Below are 22,759 nucleotides of genomic sequence, written 5' to 3' on the forward strand. Positions count from 1 at the left end.
GTAAGATGTGTCATTTGAACAATGCCCTAACTCTTGACTTGGAGTCCTAGTTAGTGAAAACCTGCCCCACTATAGTATAATGCTGTCTCATAAAGAAGTGGCATCTTTGTCATACTTCTTTGAAAAACCAGAAAAGAAAAGATGCTTTTCAGAGAGTGGGGGTGGGAATTTAGGCTTTTCCTTTTCCTATGGATATTTACTCACCTTCCTCTAGAGATGTCACCCTTCCAACACACATGTTGACAGTCACAGGTCATGAATCGTTTGAGTTTGGAGGTTCTGCCCATCATTTAGACTCCCAATGACAGACTAGGCCAGACTAGACTTCCTCTTCAAGGAGAAAACTTTAAGACAGGGAAGTTCAGGATCCTGTTTCAACTCAGAATTGCTTCAGAATGGGCATGGGCTTTAGATCATACCTCCAACCTAACCCTAAATCCTTTTTAGAAGGCCCATAATGCCAGTTATATGTGGGTATATGTGTGTATGTATATATACACATATACATTATATACATGTATATGTGTATATAATATATATGTGTGTGTATCTTTCTCTCTACATATATACATACACACACACACATCTGTAATGATGACTCTTGTGCAAAGCAGACCTGGAAATGGAGAAAAATAGCAAAACCCAGAGAACCTTATGCTAGTAAGGTTCTGTCATGTGTTAAATTAAAAAAAATTATTGATATATTTTGTTTTTACATTAGTCACTTCCAGATATACCTGTCCTTTACTTTCTCCCCCCACTCTTCTTTTCCGCAAGAGTCTTCCCCTTGTGATAAAGAAAAAGTTAAGCAAAACCAGCTGGCACAGAGATCAAGTCTGAAAACAAATGCACCATTCCACACCCATATTCTCCTATCTTTTAATGAAAGGAGGCACATTTTCTGATGTCTTTTCTGGGGCCAAGATTCGTCATTATTATCACACAGCATTCAGTTTCATTTTATTATTCTTTTCCTTTATTGTAGTACTGCATATTGTTTCCCTGCTTATGTTTATTTCATTCTACTTCAGTTCTTATGTTTTCCCATATTTCTCATATCCATCATTTCTTTGTCACAATATTCTATTACAATCATATATCAGAATTTGTTCAACCATTCCCCAGTTGATCAGACTGAGATGCTTGGACACAAACCAAGATGGCAGCCAAGTTGGATTCTACCAAAATGGATTTGGGTCCCTGAGCGGAAGGCCTGATGAATGGATGGGGCCTGAGAATCCCAAAAATGCTCCTGGACCTGAGATCTATCAAGAAAACACTTTGTTTCCAGTGTAGATGTAGTTTACTCTCAGAGCAGCTTCAGGGTCCCCATGGCACAAAGAGAATATTATTCTCTCTTTGCCATCTTATCACTTGGCAAAGGAAAAATCAGCCCTAGATTAGCATCCAGTCCAGCAATGTTAAAGAGGAAATCAGACACAGCTGCCACACTCTCTTTTCCTCAGAGATCCCCACTTTCCTCAGTCTGGGCAATGGAGATACGTGGAGGATGCTTGTCCCAGCATCCTGTCAAAGAGCTGGTAGAAGAATTAGGAATTTCCCCTCTTTCAGGTCAGAAAAAAGATTTTTTCACTTCTCCATTCAGGTGTGTCAGATGACACTCAGCTGCTTATCCTGTGAGTTACACTGAGAAATGCCCTTTCTTACTTGACCCTCCAACCTCGTTCCTAAGAATTCCTTTATCCCTCCTTGCTCCAGTTGTCCTGAGATGAGATCCTCATTTCCCACTTCCATCCTTCCATCCCTGTGCTTTCCTTCCTGATTGAAAAATAGTGGATTTGGTTACAGACGAAATACTATCAGCCATCCCCCTTAAAAAATACTTAACCCATCCCCCAATTAGTGTAACATTTACACAGGGCAACTACTACTAATGTTACCTATAATGCTTCATTACTCAAGTGTTTCTTGGTTATCCCAGCATTAGCTTCCAGTTCTCTGCCTTGAAACTCTTCAGCTAGGAAAGTCAGTGCAAAATGGCATGTCCAACAGTCAAAGTGCAGTTACCACAGTGCAACCAGCTTCTCTGCATCTTTGAGAATTAGACAGCCAAAATCCATAGTTTCGTGGAAGCAGGCAGGGAGTGCCTCTTTCTCTCACCTCCCTCCTCTGCCTCCTGGGTAGCTGAAGGAAAGAGGAAATGCTGCCACCTTTAGTTCACCTTCCAGATCAAATGAATACATCAGAGAGAGTCAGGAGCTGTGTTTCATTGTCACCCTGATGCTGGTCTGATGACTTTTTGCCAAGCCAAGAGGCCTTATGTTGGCAGGAAATCAGGAGGAACATTATCCAGTCTGAGATGTCTGGATACAAACCAAGACGGCAACCAAGTTAGACTCTTCCGGTAGAGATTTGGGTCCCTGAGCTGAAGGTCTGATGGATGGATAGATGAAGCCTGAGAATCCCAGAAAGGCTTCTGGACTTAGTACCTATCAGCAAAAGGAAAAGACTGTTTTGAGAACTAAGCAGACTGAGGGAAGATGGCTAAAGAATCTGGGGTGAAGGGAAGTAAGTATCTACAGGGGCCAGATGTAGGAGATCTGAGGAGTGAGTTTGTTAAGGCTATTCCATTGAAGGTCAGGACATAACTGAACTGGCTTAAATATCAGCATCATCCATTTATAGATGATTAAAGGAACAACTTCGTAATACTAACGTACTGAGAGGCTAATTGGTTTGCCAATGATGACTTAGGTGGTATAGACTTGAACCTAAGTCTCCATGTTCTATGTCTATTCCAAATTGCCTATGAAAACAATTTTGAGCCTGATATTCCTACTTCTTCCCTCTCTCCACCACGGAATCCAAATAGACTAAAAAAGACTGACCATTGGATACGGCACATTCCATCCTTCACCTTAATGACCACCAAGTCTTTCCCCAATTACCTTTTTGAACAATCAATACGCTGTTACCGCAAGCTTATTCGGGAGTCCAGTTGTTGTAAATGTTCCTGAACACCATAAGGAATGGTGGGGTTCCACATCCTGGAAAGGGAGGGCAGGAGACAAGGGTTAGAAAAAGAGAAGAGGGATACAGCCCATGGTACTATCAGATTCTTGTTTTCTGCAGCATCTTTCAGATATAAGTGAGGAGAATGGAAGCATCTCACCTACTCTTAATTAGCAGTCTCCTGATAGTAATGCCAATAAGTACTAAACTAGGTAATGCAGTGGATAGAGTTGAGGATTTGGAGTCTAGAAGAACTGAGTTCAAATCCACCCCCAGGCAATTACTAGCTATATGACCCTGGACAAGTTACTTGACCTCAGTTTCCTCATCTGTAAAATGGGGATAACACTACCATCTACCACGAAGGGTTATTGTGAAGCATTGACATATATAAAGCACTTCGCAAACCTTAAAGGCAATACGTGCTAGCTATTATTATCATTCCTATTAGAAATGAGAAGATCTAAACTCTAAACCTGGCTCAGTTATATGACTAGCTGTGCCCTTGGGCCACTTAATTCACCTCTATGAACCTTAGTTTCATCACCTGTAAAATGGGGATAGTAATTCTTATATTACCTATCTCATTAGACTATTGGAATGCTCATATGTGATTACGTATATGAACACTTCTTAAAAAGAGTATATAAGTGCTACCTAGTTTAGGGGATCATTAGTTCTCCCACATATAGCAACCAGACCTCAGGCTGTCAGGACTTACGCCAGTGTCTCAATATGTGGACATTTCTTCAGACTGGCTGTGAGCTGCTGGGCTCCTGCCCTTGTGAACTTGTTGTACTTAACACTGTGGAGAAAAATCCATTGATTGTTGTTAGTCTTGGGGGCTTAGTGTTATGATGGCAAAGAATATGACCCTGGATCTTGGGTCTGAGCCCAGGGAGCAGCTACCCCAGCAAGACCTACTTCCTATGAGCAGGGAACCGCTTTTACAGAAGTAAGAAAAAAACCACCGACTCATTCAGCCACACTATGGCGCCCTTTACAATGTAGATTGAGAGTCAGCTCCCTTTCTTAACAAAACTAACAGCAGCATGAAACCATGGTAAGGATGCTGAATTTGGGATTCAAATCCCATCTCTGTCACTTCCAATGCTTGTGAATCTGAGGAAGTCACTCCTTTAATGTTCAGGTTAGTCATCTTTCAAATGAAGGGGTTGGACTAGATTTCATTTAAAATCCCTTTCAGCTCTAAATCAAGGACGCAATCACCCCAGATTTGCTGACATGCAAACCCCCACATTATGGAAACTCAGGGGCCTACCTATGATCCAAAGGGGCAGAATTCTGGGCTAAGGGCATTATATAGGTTTGGGTGGCTGGAGTCTAAATGCTCATTGCCCCACATCCATGGTACATCAGGGGGCTGCTCAGGGTAGGACTCCCCCCAAAACAACAGAGGAGCTGGCATTGTTTTTACTTTCCTGGGGATAGATGAGTAGCCGTGGCCTGACTCCCTTTACATTATGCCCAACAGCCTCCAAGGGATCTGTCCAGCCTCCTTTGGGGAAGGTAGCCCCTTTAGCCTCTGCCTCTAGTTCTCCAACCTGGTACTCATTTAATTCCAGCATGCCAGGAGTCCCTGTATACTATGTGCTTCTTGCTCCCTAATAAAACCATGTATTTGCTGGTCAGTAGGTGGTGTGGGGCTCCCTTGAGAGTCCTTTTTTCCCTTCCCACACTGGGGACAAAAAGGATTTTGGGATTTGGGCAGATAATCACTAAAGGGCTTGCATCTATAGCTCCTGTCTCCTTTTGAAGCTTAGGGTTGAGGTTTTCTGGAGACCCTATAGCACAGACAGGCCCTCTGCAAAGTGTTAATAGGAGATGCTGCAGATTGCATAAGCCAGCCCTCCCAAACCTTTCATCTCAGACTTCCCCTCCCCTTCCCAATCTTGCCCCTCTCCCAGACTCACTCCAGCACCCTCAGGGACACCATGTTGGGAAGCACGCTAGCGAGGTTCTCGGCTCCAGTATCACAGATACAGTTGTTGTACAAGCTGCCAAAAACAGAGGGGGAGGAGGAACCATTGGGTGCTTAGGGACCTGCAGTATAGAGGAAGGAACCTCTAATTCTGTCTCACTGTGCCTTACTATCACATTGACTACCATTGCTGGGAGAAAAGAAAAACACATTGTCTCTCCAGTCACCAGGATAGCCCAACACCCTATAATGTTGTAGAGTCAGTGTTGTTAGGAGTCATTTTTCATACCACCAGAGTTATTAACAACAGCTACACACTCATTATAGAGCACTGCTTTAATAGGATGAGCATTACTAGTCATGCTGTCTTAAACACTCTGCCCACAACTATTAACATCAATCACACACTGCTGTGTGGGAGGTATTGTTCCTATATATTCAGTTGTGTAACTATCAAAGGTTATACTTGCAGCAGGAAGGATTTTGGTAAGACTTAAAGAGTTCCAGCATTAAAGGTTGGTAGATACTAGAAGAAGTAGTAGGGGGCCACAAGATCTTCTTGGAAGACTGTGAGAGAGAGATCACCATTTGTCTGGGGGATGTTTAGACCTTACTCTCCCAAATAAGACTCCATGCAAGGTTAGTGAACTTTGTCGCTTTTAGAGCCCCTAATGTGCAAAGTTGCTGCTGTGACAGAGAGCTCTTTGCACCCAAACTACTAATTTTTTCCAAAATTTGTCAGAAAAAGCCTCTTACTCACCTCAGTGTAACAAGGGATGTAGCCAGTGTTGGTAGAGCCTTGGCCAACTCCATAGCTCCCACATCAGTGATGCTATTCTGAGACAAGCTGGAGGAAACATAGAATGAGGGGAGGAGGATGGATAGGAAGGGTAGGGTAGGACAGGAATAGTGGTCAGTGTGATTCTTGCTTCTGGGGAGATTTGGAATAGCCCAAATTGGTTCTCTATCACCTTCAAGCCTCCCACCAACCCTCCACCCTACCAACATGACTTTCTGCTCTAAATTTTTGACTAAGCTTAGTTTTATCCCTGAGGCTAGGGATAGAGACAGAGTGACAAAGGGCCTGATTTGGCACTTACTTCAGGGTTTCCAAAGCCTTCAGCTCTGGAAAGATGGCAGAGAGCTGAGATACACCTTCATCCCCAATCTTGTTCCCATTCAGGGTGTCCAGGCTATAAGAAGGAACCAAGTACAAAAACCATCAACTTGATTCTGAGAGGAGCCCTTCCTGGACCCTGTTGCCTAGACCAAGAGGAGAAATGGAGGGATTTCCTTCTTATAAGTCATCATCCCCTGGAGATTGATAATGTTCTCCCCCTACTGCTTCTGGTTCATTTTGTGTACACAGCTGGGTTAAAGGGAACTGAAAGTTCACTCAAGAATACAAAGATAAATTTGATGATTGATAACTGCAACAGAGTAAAAAGAGAACCAATCTGGGTGACAAAAAAGCTGATTTGAGTTCTGACTCTTCCCGTCACTAATTAACTGGGTGACCTTGGGCAAGTAACTTAACCTTTCTGAGTCTCTGTTTATGTATTTTATAAAATAGGACAATAATTTCTTCCCTGCCTACCTCATAAGGATACTGCAAGGATAAAATGTGCCCATGTATTTGATTGTTGTCTAATTTTTTTATTACCATAAAAAGAGGCAGCTTAATGGATATAGAACTTTGCTTCAGAGGCAGGAACACATGGGCTCAGGTTCTACTTATGACACTCTCTAGCTGTGTGACTCTGGACAAGTCACATGATCTTTCAATGTCCCAGGTTATTCTCTAAGACTAAAAATTGTAGGATAGTCTGCATTCGTAGAGTGAAATTCTCATACTAGTGAAATCACAGATCTAGGAGAGAGAGACAGAGACAGAGATAGAGAGAGACAAAGATAGAAAGACAAACACACACACACAGATAGAGAGAGAGACAGAGGAGAAAGAGAGAAAGAGAGAGAGGAGAAAGAAAAACAGAGATAGGATACAGATGGGAAAACTGAGGTCTAGGGACGTTAAGAGATTTGCTTGAGGTCATCCAGCTAGTAGATGGGACACCTGGGATTCAAACTCTAGTCGAGCCTCTAAGTGCAACATTCTTTCCACTGTCACGTTTATAGGACAATAACAATCCAATGACCATGGATTACCTCCTTGTAGTCCTGGTCTGGAGGTGGAAAACTCATCAAGTCACAGATTTAGAGGTAGAAGGGGCCTTAAAGGGCATCTAGTTCAACTCCCTCATCTTACAGATGAAGAAACTGAGTCCCAGAGGATTTCAGAGAAAGCTGAAGAGCTAGGATTTGAGTCCAGGTCCTCTGACACCAGACTCAGAATATTTTCCCTTCATTAGGGGATTTAAGGGCTGAGTAAAGGTTGTGGAAGGGTGGTTGTTTGACCAACAGTCAACACTTTTGCCAACAGTTTGCTACAGGTGTGAACTCCCGTGACTTAGCTTTGGGGTTAAAGAACTGAAGGCTTCTGTTATAATGAAAATCTGAGTCAAAAGCAGAGGAAGTATACTGGATTTGGAGTCAAAGCTGGGCTCAAATCTCAGTCCCATCACTTAAGACCTGTGTGGTTTTGGGCAAGTCACTTAAACTCTATGGACCTCAGTTTCCTCATCTGTAAAATGGGGGCATTGGACTAGAAATATTCTCTAGATCAGGCCTGCACAACCTGCAGCCCACAGGCTGCTTATGGCCCACCAAAGGATTTCGGGAAGTCCACAAAAAACGTAGAGGAAAATATCCTCTACATTTTTTGTGGGTGGCTGGAAATCCTTTAGCATGCCCGTAGGCCATAAGCAGCTTGTGGGCCACAGATTGCACAGCCCTGCTCTAGATCCTTTCCGCCTCTAAATGTATAAGGAAACTAACCCGGTCTCATATCAAGTTCCCTAGGACAAATGATTAGAGACAGGGAAGAGAGACTTTCATTTGAGGGACTTTCCTTTCAAAGGATTAGAGAACTGAAGCTCAGAAATGGGAAATGACTTGCCCAAGGTCATACAGGTATTAAGTAGCAGAGCAGGTAGTTTAACCTAGTCCTCTGATTCCAAATCCATAGTATTCGTTCTACAGATGCTTCATTGATAGTGCCCTAGTTGGGCTTTCTCTCACTCAAGATGGGGCTGGGGAATCCGGGCAGGTGAGCATCATTTATTCAAAAGTGTCTGATCATATTCATGGAAATTAAACTCTGCCACAGTCTGTACAGTCAATATGCTACAACTGGGTTTAGTAAGTAACTCAGTCTACCAATCCGGGCTAAAAAAATTAAGCTGAGGGTGAGGAAAAATGTCTAAGAGGAAAAAAATCTATTTCTAATGATTCCTTTTGTCAAGCTGATGTTAATATTCCATTCTATAAACATTTATTAAGTACTTACTATGTGAAAAGCACTGGGGATAAAAAAAGAGGCAAAAAAAAAAACCAGTTCCTGCGCTCAAGGAGCTTACAATCTTAGGGGGGAGACCAATATGCAAACAAATATGTACAAAGCAAGCTATATAAAAGATATACAGGCAATAATGAAAAAAGAGAAAGCGCTGGAATTAAGAAGGGTTAGGAAAGTTTTCCTGTAGAAGATGGAATTTTAGTTAGGACTTCAAGGAATCTAGGAGGGTCAGTAGTGAGAGAAAAAGAGAGAGATTGTGTTGTAGGCATGGGGCACAGGCAGAGAGAATACCTGGAGCTGAAAGATGGCGTGTCTTGTTCTTAAAACAGCCAAGAGGCCAATGTTACTGGATTGAAGATTATGTGTTGGACAATAAGGTGCAAGAAGAATAGAAAGGTAGGAGAGGGCTGTTATGAAGGCCTTTGAATGCCAAACAGAACATTTTGTATTTGCTCCTACAGACAATAGCAAGCCTCTGGAGTTTATTGAATTGAGGCCAGGGTAACATGATTGCACCTGAGTTTTGGGAAAATCACTTTAGTGGCTGAATGGAGAATGGATTGGAGTGGGGAAAGACTTGAGGCAGCTGGACCCACTAGCAGGCTATGGCAATAATCCAGGAACAAAGTAATGACGAGCCTGTCCTAGAGTAGTGGCAGTAACAAAGGAGAGAAGGGGGCATATTTGAGAGATATTGCAAAGGTGAAATGGGCAGGCCTTGGCAACAGATTAAATATAGTGGGGGGGGGGATGAGAGATAGTTAGGAATCTAGGATGACTCCTAGGTTGTGAGCTTGAGAGACTGGGAAGATGGTGTGGCCGTGTACAGTAGCAGAGAAGGCAGGAGGCGTGCGTGTGGGGTGGGAGTGCAGTTTCGGGGGAAAGATGGGCTCTGTTTTATGGACATATAAGTTTAAGCTGTTTATTGGACATCCAGTTCAAGATGTCTGAAAGGCAGGTGGAGATGCAAGATTGGAGGTCAGCAGAGACATTAGAAAAGGAAAGGTGGATTTGAGAATCATCAGCACACACATGGTAATTAAATTCATGGCAGCTGATGAGATCACCAAATGAAGTAGCATAGAGGTAGAAGAGAAGAGGGCCCAGGACAGAACCGTGAGGGACACCTATGATTAGAGGCTATGATCTGGATGAGGATCCAGTAAAGGAGACAGAGAAGGAGCAGTCCTTTAGGTAGGAGGGGAACCAGGAGAAAGTGGTGTCTCAAAAACCTAGAGAGAAAAGAGTATGATGGAGAAGAGAGTGATCAACCGTTACAAAGGCTGCAGAGAGGTCACAGAGGATGAGGACTAAGAAAAGGCCATTGGATTTGCAACTAAGAGATCATTCCTGACTTTGGAGAGGGCAGTTTTGGTAGAACGATGAGGTTGGAAGTCAGATTGTAAGGGGTTAAGAAGAGAGTGAGGGTAAATAAAGTGGAGGCATCTATTGTAGATAGCCTTTTCAAGGACTGTAGCTACAAAGCCCAGAAGAGATATAAGTGGATAGTTATTAGGGATAGAAGGATCAAGTGGAGATTTTTTCGAGATAGGGGAGACGTGGACAAGTTTGTCAGCAGTAGGAAATAAGCCAGTATAGAGTGGAAAAATGTTTCCTTTGACCCCATTTTTCCCAAGCAGGTGATGTGTTTGATGGTTGTCAGTTTGATTTTTTTTTAATTCCCCACACCTGAGTGTGTCAAGATTACACAATTACTTTACTGAAAATCGGCATAAAACTCTACCACAAGGGGGCAACAGTGGCCTAGAAAGCTGAAGTCATTTGCTTAAGGACTTCATGGGAATAGAGTTAGTTGAGGAGCTTCAGGACCAGCCCCATACCTGGTCTCTGGTTCCAAACCAGACCATGGCCATTTTTCTCAGTATTACTCTCTCACTCTTCCCCACAATGAGGCCGTTGTTGATCAATTCCTCCTTTTGCTCCTCCTCATTCTTATTAGTAGTAGTCAAGGACAGAATAGGGGCAGAACGTACTTACTCCAAATGCTGAAGAGATGAAAAAGCTGCAAGTATCTTAACCAATTTTGGAAAGCTCTGGGGACCCAACACTGGGCCCAGCCTGGAAGGAAACAGCTTAGATGAGTTCCCAAAAGAATTAGTAGAGGCAACATGGTGTAGAGACCAGACAAATGCCTTCAAAGGTCAGGAAGACCTGGGTTCAAGTATGGCCTCTGACGCTGGCTGTGGGACCCTAGGGAAGTCACTTAACTTCTCAGTGCTCTAGGCAGTTCTCTAACACTGCAGAGAAAGTGCCAACTTGAATTGACAGAGTCAGTTTCTTCAAGTTCTGTGCTATAAGGCTCAGATGGATTTATTGATCCCTTTTTTCTCAGTCCTGTCCTTCCATCTCCAGACCTTTTCCAAGGTAAAGCTCAGAATAAAACAGAAATATTTTCTGTGATGGAATAATCATCCCCATAGGCCTCTCTCTTTACCCTTCCTTGCCCTCTGCTCTCTATTTTTTTTCACCTTGCCCTGGCCCCATCTGCCAGTGACCCTGAGTCCTCCCTGTTAACACTGAATTTCTAGTTGAGGCACCTAGAGACATCCACAGAGCCCACTGAACACATCCCCAATGGGCTAGACCATAGGCAGAGCAACTGTGGACTGTGCTGCCTTCTTTCCAATGGGATGGAACAACATTATAGAGTCCCCAACACTTCTGTACCACAGGGTCTCCAGGCCATATTTATATAGCATTTTAAAAGTTTCCAAAATGTCTATCTCATGGCAACTGTGTGAGATTACTTTAAGCAACTTGTTAAACGTGTTAATTTCCTCATCTGTAAAATGATGAACAAGAGGCTTACTCAAGTGAAGGGACTCCCATGATCAGAAAGCTAGTAGTGTCAGAAAGTAGGGCTTGAACCCAGGTCTCCTGACCACAGTTCGTAGAATCACAGGAAAGTGCTGGAAGGAAACTTGGAGGCCATGGAGTCCAATGCCCTCATTTTTACAGATGAGGAAACTGAGGCCCAGAGAGATTAAAGTGGCTTGCCCAGAGCCTGGTGCCTTTTTTTTTTTTAATGTCCAATGTTCACCGGGGAGCTTTACCTTTAAAATACAAGAATCTACAAATATTCTCTTCCCCTTTACATAGCTTTTATGAAGAAACTGAGTTACCATCCCTTGGTCTCCACCTTCCTCCCACCTCCCACCTAGGGCTTTCTATTTTGCCTAGGACCTTGTATATTGCATTCTTGGTCTGGCATCTGCTGCTCATCTGAGGTGAACAAGACATCTTGAGAGCAGCAATATTTTTATGCTTAAAATAATTTTCAAACAGAAGTAGCCCTTAGTGGTTTTTCTCATGAATTTCCTCTTTTCTATAATAATTTTAGTCCTGCACTAACCATACATGTCTTCACCCCCACCCCCTAAACTTTTTGTCTTTTAGGTGGAAGAGGAGGAAATTACTTTAACACTTCAATAGATGGTGTCAACAATGTAATACAGGGCCCATCCCAGGCCTGCAGAGGCTTTTCCCCTTAGAGAAACACAGAGGCAATCTGATATCGGCCTTTTTTCTTAGGCAAAAAGCTCCTGAGCACTGTATCCTGTTTTGAAGGAGTTGGTACGGAGCCATAATTTAAGTCAGTTGGTGCAGCTGGGTAGAACATGTGCTAAGGTCATAACCGGAAAAACTCAGAGATTGAAGATGGCCCCTTAACCTTAGCCAGCTTTGTTACAAGTGAATGCTCTTAGTCAAAAGAGGAAATGGGACAGACGATGTGGTAGGCACACTGTGGATCACCCTCACTAAGAGTTCAGAGTTCAGGCCCTGCTGGGGTTGGATGGGAATATACACAGGAGGCTAGAGACCCAAAGACAATCAACTGTTACTCACGCAAACTCAAGATTCTTCAGGTCTCTGATGGCAGGAAGAGGGTCACAGGCCTCTATAGGGTCATTTCCTGAGCTACAAAGAATATGACATGAGTGATGTTACAACCTCAGGGTTGATCTTAAGAGCAGAGTATGCTGTCTAATAGGATGATTTGAAAGTAAGTAGTCCCCTCCCCATTTTTGCCATTGGTGACTGTCTACACCTGTAGCTAATACTTCACTGTTTGAGATTTATTTCACTGGGGCAAAAACAGTGCTAAATTCCTATTAAAATACATCTCATTCCATGGGGGTAATATATTAAATCATTCACTAGTAGGGTTTGACTTATCATATAGCTTTGTGAGAAGGAATGAGATTTAAGATAGAATTTAGATAGTATTGTTTTGAGGGGGAGAGAAAGAAAGAATAAGGGAATGGTTTGGGTTCTGGGCCTTACCAAAGTGAACTGCTACAGAGGGGTTAGCATGAGAGTCCTTGTTGACTGGGTGGGTATCATCGGTACCAGGAAGGTGTAAAGAGGTGAAGAAAGCATTCAGATAAACTTTGCCTTATAATTTTGCCAGGCTCTGACTTTGCCTAGGAATCTCTCTCCATTGGAGAAACCAAAATCAGGACATGCTTCTCATTTAATGGATAAGGTGGCCAAAACAGTTCAACAACTATTCTGTGTGTGAAGTTTGGATTCAGTCAAAGGGCTACCCTTGAGGATGTAGAGGGCCACATGGGGCCCTGAGGCCCCAGGTTCCCCACACCTGCACTCTTGACACTTAGGGATTAGGTTCTTCCAGGTTCCACTGTAGGGTTTCTGCTTTTCTATCCCGTTAGTTCTTACCTGTATCTAGGAGATCCTACTTTTCCCTCTCTACTTTTTGGAGGTCAGGATCTCATTTTCATCTTTGTCTCTCTAGTGGGCTTTTTTTCCAGTGGCAAAGCTGTTTCCCCCCAAATGAATCCTCCAGCCTGTTCCTTGCCCACCCCTTTTCCAAGGCCCTTTTCTCCTTCCCACCCAGAGCTATCAAAGTTCTCTGCTAGTGAGTGAGCCACTCACCCTTGGATATTCACCAGGCTACAAAGGTCCTCCACATCCTTCATGGACTTGACCTTGAAAGGATCAATGGTGAACTTCTCAGTGGAACTTCGGAATAGTTCATATTCCCCACTCTGCCGAAGGGATTCCCACAGCCACACTGTGTCACTTAGAGATGCCCTGTGGATGGAAGTCCTCAGACACAGGTATCTAGGAACTTCCCACAGGGAACAAATCCCTAGAATGGATCCTAGGTTCCTAAAGTAGCCAGGTCCCTACCCAAGGGGACAACAATTGTCTGCAAGGAACTGTCAGCCTATCCAAATCTCACCATTCTTTGGAATTCAACTCTTCTAGTCCTCATTAATTTCTCCTTCCTCCATAGCCCTTATTTTGGTATTTATCATATGTTAGCATGGTATTATTATTTTGTGGTTGCACATGTATCTTGTATCCCCAACTTTATTAGACTTTGCAAGGCAAGGATTTCATATCTTCCATAGCATTGTCATCAATGCTTAATAAAAACTCATGCAATGAATTGTTGGAGTGTATAAATGAACCAAAGGAACTCCATATCAAAGAAAATGTTTCTGGGAACCTATGAAAAAACTGTGGTATGTAGGAGCTAATGCCTTCCCGTTCCAGGGGCTAGTCTAACTAACTATGAAAACTATGTTTAACTACTTCTAACCTTTCCTACTATGCCCAGGGAAAAATTATCAGTTGGAAAGGAAGATACCAGAATTTGCAGTCTGTACTTCTCATGGAATATGGCATTGCATGTATGTATGAGGATCTGAGATTCTGTAATCATGACCTTGAATACTATGTAATTAAAGAAAAAGCTTGTTAACCAAGGTGTGGCTGGTTAACTTAGTGATCTGAGGATGGTGTCAATGAGTTCAAAGGTTCACTCTCCATGATAGTGAATTTCGCACTGTTCAGTGTTCATAGGTTACATCTCCTACTCCAGCCAACCTCTTAAGTCATAAATGAGGATTAGGTGAGTGACAGAGAAACAACTCAAAGATCATTCTCACATAGGAAAGGTGACATTATTTTATGGCTGCTTTGGATTGTGGGAGAGAGTATAGTACAGAGGAAAGAGCCTTTTACTAGGAAACAGAAAACCTAGCTTCTAATCCTAAAATTCTTCCGCAAACTAGCTGTAGGATTTTCTGCATATCCTGGGCCTCAATTCCCTAATCTATAAAATGGGAGGACTGTATTAGATGACCTTTGTCTAGCTCAAACTCTGTGTTTGTGTGTATGTATGTATGTATGTATGTATGTATGAGTTGCATGGAAGACAAGAGATTTGAACAGGGATACTGTACAATGTAGCATGAAACAGGGGGCTCATTATTCTGCCACTACATTTCCTTTCTTTCCCAGAATATTTTCTGAGAATGTGGGGGTCAGGGAGTGATAGGGGGAGGAGGTACGGCAAGGAAGATGGTGGACACCTGACTTCTTATTGCTTCTCAGCTCCCCTCCCATTTCAGCTCTTCCCCTGCCCAGGGCCTCACCTGAAACAGGTGACACAGCCAAGTTGGACAAGGATCCTTAGACCGTGCAGGTCAATGGAGGTGTTCCTGAGATCCAGGGAGAAGTCTTTGCCAGCTGCTTTCAGGGCTTCACCCAAAACATACACGTCTGGTGGGGCCAGGCGTACTCCCTGGAAGGCGAGGCAGCAGGGTAGCCCAGCTGTTACATGCTGCCATAGGTGGTTGTCAGTTGCTTCATGGGCACAGTGCAAGAGTTCAAGGAGCCTCCCAGGCCCCAGCGTCCCAGGCTGTAGTCGGGTCAGATAGTTCAAGATTGCCTTCTGCCTCTTGCATATGAGCCCAAGCTGCTCATTCCCACCAAGGGGCCCAAGGCACGAGGACAGGGGCTGGAAGAGAAGCCCCGTCAGGAAGTGGGGCACCCGTTCCAGCCAGTTGTCATAGGGTTTCTTCTTCCTAGGGGTCAGGGCTAGGTACCTTGGGAGTTCTTTGTCCCTTACTTCCTCACTCAGAGCCAGCCTCAAAGCTCCTAGGAAGTTCTGCAGGAGAAAGGCCATCTCTGGTTCCCTGGTTGTTGGGAATGGCGACACAAAGTCCCCCAAAATGGCAAATTCCTTCATTTCTGTGGAGGGGAGCTGATCCTCTCTCAGGACATTGCAATGTCTCTGGCCTAGTTCCCATGCCAACTCTGCCAAGCCTGCCAGGCAGTTCCTGGGCCAGGTTTCAGATGGGCCCCTTTCCCTGGCTCTCAGTCCTGAGCAGAGGAGGCTGACAAAGAGGCCTGTGAGTGTGGAGGGAAGTTGGGCCGGATCCTTTCTGGTCAGGATCTTCTCACAAAGCCGGCAGAGGGAGAGGCACACGGCAGGGCTATAGCAGTGACTGAGCAGGTAGGGCTGGGCCCGGACAAGCCTCAAGGCCTCACCCCTGTCTGATGGTGAACCCTGGAAGTACTTTTCAAAGTAAGACTCCACCTGCTCAGGAGAGAAACCCTGCACCTCCAGGAGGCTGTCTACCTTGGCCAAGTACTGGGTAAACCTTCCTTTTGGCCTGGCTGTGATCAGCAAGGTGCAGCCCCTCAGGAGCTTCCTTTGGAAGAGGCCAGCCAGCAGCCCTTTGATGGGCCGTGACTCCCCAGGAGAGGGACTGGATGGACAATTCAGAAAGCCATCTTGCCCCTCCAGCTCCTCAAAGGAGTCCAGAATGACCAGAATGCGATTTGGGTGCTTCAAAATATATTTGAAGACTTCCTCACTTTCTTCCAATGGGTGATTGTAGAGTCTGAAAAACAGGTCCTTCAAACAGTAGTCGTTCCCTGGCAAGTTCAGTCTGCAGCATTTGTAGTGAAAGACAAATTCATATTGGGGAAGCTGGCCCCGGGCCCAGTTCTTACAGACCTGCTGGGTCCAGGCACTTTTGCCCAGACCAGCCTTGCCCAGTACTGCAATCACCCGTGTCTCCCTCTTTTGCCCTCTGGTGCTGGCAAACACCTCTCTCCATCCCACACGGGCCTTCTGTCTCTCTGTCCAGTCCTGGATTACCAATTCTTTCTCCTGATTCTTGCTGTTTTTCTCCACCTGTGTTCTTGTGAGGTCTAGATCAATATAATGGCTGTTGGGACCTTCTGGAACATCCTCATAAGCCTTCTGGAGAGCACGACAGAACCGTTCCACAGATTCTGCAAAAGCCCAAAGGGGAATTGGTAACCCAGTCACCTGAATGGCTCCCCAACACTGCTATCTCAGTTAAACCACTCCACAGCTACCCCTCAACCACCATAGAAGACTGACTTTCTCTCCACCTAGAGATAAAGCCTTCCCTGACTCCTCCAGCCCATCTTTCCCTTCTCTTAAGTCTTACTGTTTCTGTCATACAATTTAGCACTTGACTTCATAGAATTTTGTGTTCCTTAAGTGTTTCAGGTATGGAGCTTTGACTCCCCAACTGGATTATGGGATCCTGGGACTCAGAGCAGGAAAGGTAATAGGATCTTAGATTTATGATCTACACAGGAAGGTCATCTGGTACAAACCCTTCATCTTACAAATGAAGAAACTGAGGCCCAGAGGGGTTAAATGCAAGGGTGTTGGTAAACTTTAATAACAGTCTCTCTAGGGAAAACATATATGCAATACACACTTTTAAGTTTAATCTGCATTGTTAATATTTTGTTTATCACTTTTAAAAGTCTAGACCAGTAGTCTTCAAACTCTAATAGAAAAGTATCCCTGCAGGCTGCATGTTGACTGAGAAAACTACAAATTACCATTATCCATGCTGTATTGTATTTTTATTTTGTTAATCATTTCCCAATTACAATTTAGTCTGGTTCAACCACACTCTAGGCCAGTAGGCCTTAATAGCTGATACCTCTGCTCTAGATAACCAACAAAACAATAAATCAATTCCAGATTTGTAACCTTTGTTGATTTCTGAGATGTAAAAAATCACACTAAAAATTTAACAATTGGCCACTTGAAGCTGGCTATAGCATAACCCTGTAAATAACTGTAAATGACTCACCCAAGGTGAGATAAGAAGTAGCAGATAGGAGCAGCTAGGTGGCACAGTGAATAGAATACCGGCCCTGAAGGCAGGTGGACCTGAGTTCAAATCCAGCCTCAGACACATAACACTCACTAGCTGTGTGATTCTGGGCAAGTCATTTAATCCCAATTGCCTCACTAAAAACAAAAAATAACAAGAACAAAAAAGTAGCAGATAGGATGCTGGTAATGCAAAGACAAAAAAGGAAACAGTTCTATTAATTTAATACAATCAGTTAAATTCTATTCAGTTCCTTTGTCTTGAGAAAGACAAAGGCAAGATATGTAGAGTGCTACCTTTCCATTCCTTCCAAATCCTATTATTCAAGGGGCCAAACCTGCTACCTAATTGGCACATTGCATCCCCCAAATACGCACCTGTTTTTCTGTCTTGTGAGGTTAGAGCTGAGGCCTCAGGCATGTTGGGCATATCTGCTGCTGATGGCGTAAATGGACTGGTGGAGCCATGCCTGTCAGGGGATACTGGGAGGCTCTGTGTGATGGCATCACCCCCTGATGAAGCTTGTGAATCAAAAGTGGTCTTAAGTGAGCCAGCTGGAAGAAGTCGAAACACTGAGGCTAAAAACGACTTTCCCACCCAACCATTGGTCATTCCCGTACCCCCACATACCCCAACTTTGGGCTACAAGGCTTTAGGGAATTGTGGAAAGTAGAGAGTTTTAAAAATTCTTCATTACAATAGTCCTTTATTTCCACAAAATTTCCCTTTCAATACCACTCTCTCTCCCCAGATCAAAATGCTTAGATTATTCTGTGGTTCCATTCATCATGTTCAACTGAAGCTAGCAATTTTGCAGTGAGAGGGAACAAGGACTCAAGAAAGTAGTTAATTATTACAGAGAGGAAAGTCAGGTGTCTCTAATGTCAATCTCGGCCTCTTCCTGTTAGATTACACTTTTTCTGTTGCCTCAGTTCCTCATTTTTGTTTTTTGGAAGTTTTTTTTTTTTTGGGAGGGGACACTGACTAGAGAGGAAAATGAGAAGTCCTAGAAAGCCAAAAATGTTTCACCACATACGTAAGTGTCCTGAGAGGTGAGGATAAGAATAGAGAGAAAAGTATCTCATTTTTCATCCAGGTTGAGCTGTCCAAAACTGGTGTGGGTGAAGCTAGGGTTGACGTCTGTGATATGCTTACCTGGGTATAAGAAGATGTTGGAGACCCCGTTTTCCACGGTGAAGTGGAAGACACCTTGGGGCAGAGTAGGGAAGGTGGGGATGAGTTGGATGGGTCCCCCATTGAAGTTCAGGCAGGCAAGAACAGGACTGGCTGAGGACACTAAGGAAGGTAAGGTAAACAGAATCTTTAGGAATTAATAGCTGTGGAGGTGAATTCCCTAGTCCTGAGGGGATTCCCAAGTAACTTTCGAAGGACTACATTTCCTAGAGAGTGTTGACTTGCTTGGGGCTATAAACTTTAGGCTAGGACCTATTTTCAGTATCTGCATCCCTACAATTCTCCTGTAGGAGGAAGAAATTGGGCAGAGAAGGGTTTAGGCCGAAGACATAGGAGGGAGTTTGGGATTAGATTATAAGGCAGTGTATTGTAGGAGAAAGAGGACTGCATTTGGAGGCAGAGGATTTAGGTTTGACTTCCAATTTCCTGCTGTTCACTACTTATGTGACACTAGGCAAGACATTTTCTCTTTCTGGACTTCAGTTTCCTTAGCTGCAAAATGAAGAGATTGGACTAGTTGACCCAAAGTCACATAGGTAGTATGACCTCTGACTCCAAATCTAGCACTCTTTCCAAAGCTGCTTCTCAAGAAATTCCTTTCATCTTCCACTTCTAATCTCTCAGTCCCTGCTACTACTCAGAAAATATAACCCCAGGACTCTTTAACTGTGGTCAACATAAACACAACACTTTCCCCAAGTCCCCTCACATACTGGGCACCAGGAAGGTTTCTTCCATGGGGAGTAGGCTAGGCTTGGCAACCTGGCCTGGGAGAGGAGACAGAGAGCCCTTCAAGGCCAAGTTGTTGCTGGAAGACACTGTCCTTAAATTGCTGGTTACCAATGGAATAGCTGGGGATGCCTCTGTGAAGAAATAAAAAGCCACATTTCATGAAAGTCAGGCTCCTCCATCCCACCCCGACTCAAAGTAGCTTGTCAAAAGTGGGATGTAGGCATCCAGGAAACAAGACAACAGTTTGCCTGTTGTAGTTCAGATGTAGCTGAGGAAAAATAGTCAATGAGTGAAGATTAACCATCTGAGCAAACTAGGGTGACCAGGAGGTGGTCATGGCTAAAGAGGAATTTTCACTATCTCTAATTATCAGGAAGCTCATGGACCTTCCTCTTTCATTCCTGACAAGTCTTTTTTGATTCATTTATTTGTAACCCTGGCCCCTAAAGTGAGCTTCCACAAGATGGCTGAGTAGGAGTTGGGGACGGTTGTCACTTGTCACTCACCATATCCTTAGCAGCCCCTTAGGGGGATTCCTACTCAGAGAGCATAATGATCACTTAAAGACACAGTCTACTCTATGGTAACTTGTACCTGGTCAAATATTTTTTTATCTGTGCCCTTCTACCCACTTCCCAGCAACACATCCTAACTCTCCCATTAGAATGGTAACCTCCAGAGGATGGAGTCTATCTCTTCCTCCATCAGACTAGGATATCCTTGACCCCTTGTTCCTTCATTTTTGTTCAGTCCTTCCTCATATCACAAAGATGCTGATGGGGAAGGGTAGACTATAGAGAGGTCTCAGTCAACATTGTTGATTAACAGACCAAAAAGTCTGTTGGGGGAGGGATCACATTGACCCTAGGAAGTGTTGGCCTGGATAAATGGATGCATTTCATTTCTTAGGATCTTAGGTTATCCAATCCCCCTCCACCCCACCCCTACCTGTCAGAGCCAGTCTGGTAGCAGCCTAAGTCACCTGGGATGGATTGGACCCATCTCTCAATTCAGGTAAGGGCGATGGATCTGATGTCAGTAGATTCTATTTTCTCCTTTCTCACAGCCTTCCTATTCTGCCCATCCATCCTGATGTTGCACCCTTGCCCCCCAGTCCTCACCTAGAACAGCTGAGATTATGCCTCTCTCCTTGTCTGAGTTCATCCATTCAGCTTGGAACTACACCTAGGAGCTGAGCTTGATTGGACAGTGCATGAGTGTAAACTTTCCTCATTCATGGTATCCAGTTGGTCCCAGATAATGTTTCACATCCATTCACCCCACACATCTTGAGATATGTGCCCTGAAGCCTGAAGCATATCCTCCTCATCCTCATTTCAGCTCCTTCTCCTTTCCACCTCTTGCTACTATGATTTTTTTTTTTTTGTGTGAGGCAATTGGGGTTAAGTGACTTGCCCAGAGTCACATAGCTAGTGAGTGTTATGTGTCTGAGGCTGGATTTGAACTCAGGTCCTCCTGCCTCCAGGGCTGGTGCTCTATTCACTGCGCCACCTAGCTGCCTCTACTATGATTGTTTTAGGAAAGGACATAACAATTGATTGCCATACAGCTCTATTTACTATTCCTGTGTTTCTCCAAACAAAAGCTCCCTTCCCTGGACTATTTCTCTATATGTGTTATTCCCCCTTTTTAAAGTATAAACTGCTTGAGGGCAGAGACTCAGGCATGTGGTAGTTGCTTAGTCAATTCTTGTTCATTTATGCATGCATGCATTCATATTGAACTCCAAAGAGAGACCAGATCATGAACTAAGACTCTATCCTTGCCCCCATGACCCTTGTTGGCTATAAAGTTCTAATTCAAGAGCTGACCAGTTGTACTACAAACATTTTATCCAGCTACTTTGGAAGAATTTAGGTTTCAATGTGAAGACATTAAGCTCCTTAAGGAAGAAACTCTAAGACAAAATGGGTAAGCAAGGAGAAGCATGGGGCAATGATATTCTGCCCTCCCTCAGTCCTCTATTACCTTCTCACAATGGGATTGCTGTGGAGAAGGGACCTTGTGTGACTTATCTGAAGGCTGATGTTTTTGGGGGTTGGGGAATGTTAGGTAAATGAACACTTTGCTGGGGTTTTATTTACTGAGGCTGGAAATAATAATAATAATGAATACTTCCATTTACATAGCACTTTATTTATTACATAATTGTTCAAGATGGTCTTTCTTCTGTTCAAAGTAGCTGCAGATGGCAATGCCATCTTTGGATACCAAAGATGGTCCTTTCCATAGCAGTGGCCCCTGTGGCCTGTTTGCAATCATCATCATCATCATCATCATCATCTCTTATATTTGCATGGTGATTTATGGTTTACAATGTTGTTTCACATATTTTATCCCATTTCATTCTCTTTGGAGGGATTATGGATTGCAAACTTGCCTCAGTCAAAAAGATTCAGGTTTGAGTCCTCTGACTTGACTCTGACATGCATGCTTTTGAATAAGATGACTAATCTCTCATTTTCCCTTTTGGCCACTCACCAAGACCTTAATTTGCTGAATAGGTACTGACCTGCATTTGGGAAGGGAATTTCCTTCTCTGGGAATTCCCTATACCAAATGAAACCACAGGTCCAGTGACTATACTTATCCTATCCTCAATTCTTTCAAATGATGCTGTGAAGAAAGGCAAGTATTATCATCTCCATTTTAAGAATGAGGAAGCAGACTCAGAGTGATTGTTTTATCCCAGGTTGCATAGCTAGGGTTTTCATCTGCAAAACTGGGAAGCTGAATTCGATGATTTCTAAGGTCCTGTTGATCTCAAACCCGCAGTAAAAGGAAGGTCAGAATTGCCTCTGAGTTTTGATTACAGAGAAAGATAGAGGGAGAGTGAAAAGGAGGATGGGACACCAAATCCCCAGATACTTAGGAAAGAGCAGAGACCACCAGGAGCAGAGCCACTTTCAAACCACTGCCAACTATGCATGGCTAAAAGGAAAGAACCCATTTTTTCTGTCCCCTCACCCAGAAATCCCAAACTCACTGCTTTGGACTGTTATCTGTCCTTCAAATCATATTATACAGTCCCTTGTCCTTGTTCAGAGTAATATATAATTGAATGACATAATTAGATAATAGCATCAAAAATAGAACTGTGCTATAAACATAATTAGATAACAGCATCAAAAATAGAACTGTGCTATAAACTTAAAATAAACAAGCAGATTGAGTTTGAAATAACTAACCTAACTCAAAATCTGAGTTAGGGATGACTATGCTCACCTGGTTTTCTGCGTTTGGCCTCCCAACTGTCTGACTGAGGCTCAGGGTTATCCAGAAACACTGTAGAAAGAAAACCATCTTGGAGTGAGTGTTCACTGTAAGCTTTGGGTGGGATGGAGTTAGGCCCATTTTTTTGGGGAGGGGGTTGGATTTTGTTTTTTTTGGAGGGCAATTGGGGTTAAATGACTTGCCCAGGGTCACATAGCTAGTAAGTATCAAGTGTTTGGTCTGAGGCCAGATTTGAACTCAGGTCCTCCTGACTTCAGGGCTGGTGCTCTATCCACCTCGCCACCTAGCTGCCCCTAGGCC

The 22,759-nt window shown here is 43.7% G+C and overlaps 1 protein-coding gene across 4 annotated transcripts in view; it reads right to left on the bottom strand.

The window, feature by feature from the left end:
• Window positions 1–865: 865 nt before the first annotated feature.
• The window catches only part of CIITA (class II major histocompatibility complex transactivator), an 83,143-nt gene continuing 61,249 nt past the window's right edge, over window positions 866–22,759 (bottom strand). For 3 of the 4 annotated variants that reach the window (XM_027839180.1, XM_027839178.1, XM_027839181.1), the window contains 14 exons: window positions 22,451–22,510; window positions 19,186–19,335; window positions 18,434–18,574; window positions 17,656–17,832; window positions 14,759–16,409; window positions 13,248–13,406; window positions 12,198–12,269; window positions 10,329–10,409; window positions 6,016–6,108; window positions 5,676–5,762; window positions 4,908–4,991; window positions 3,695–3,778; window positions 2,910–3,008; window positions 866–2,450 (listed from right to left, as the gene is read on the bottom strand). In XM_027839180.1, coding sequence (XP_027694981.1) covers window positions 2,933–3,008; window positions 3,695–3,778; window positions 4,908–4,991; window positions 5,676–5,762; window positions 6,016–6,108; window positions 10,329–10,409; window positions 12,198–12,269; window positions 13,248–13,406; window positions 14,759–16,409; window positions 17,656–17,832; window positions 18,434–18,574; window positions 19,186–19,335; window positions 22,451–22,510 — 2,915 coding nt within the window. In that variant the 3' untranslated portion in view covers window positions 866–2,450; window positions 2,910–2,932. The remainder of the gene's footprint in view (window positions 2,451–2,909; window positions 3,009–3,694; window positions 3,779–4,907; window positions 4,992–5,675; window positions 5,763–6,015; window positions 6,109–10,328; window positions 10,410–12,197; window positions 12,270–13,247; window positions 13,407–14,758; window positions 16,410–17,655; window positions 17,833–18,433; window positions 18,575–19,185; window positions 19,336–22,450; window positions 22,511–22,759) is intronic. The other variant, XM_027839179.1, reaches the window with a different exon arrangement.

Source organism: Vombatus ursinus, unplaced genomic scaffold, assembly GCF_900497805.2.
Source record: "Vombatus ursinus unplaced genomic scaffold, bare-nosed wombat genome assembly UNPS02014832.1, whole genome shotgun sequence".
Lineage (NCBI taxonomy): Eukaryota > Metazoa > Chordata > Mammalia > Diprotodontia > Vombatidae > Vombatus > Vombatus ursinus.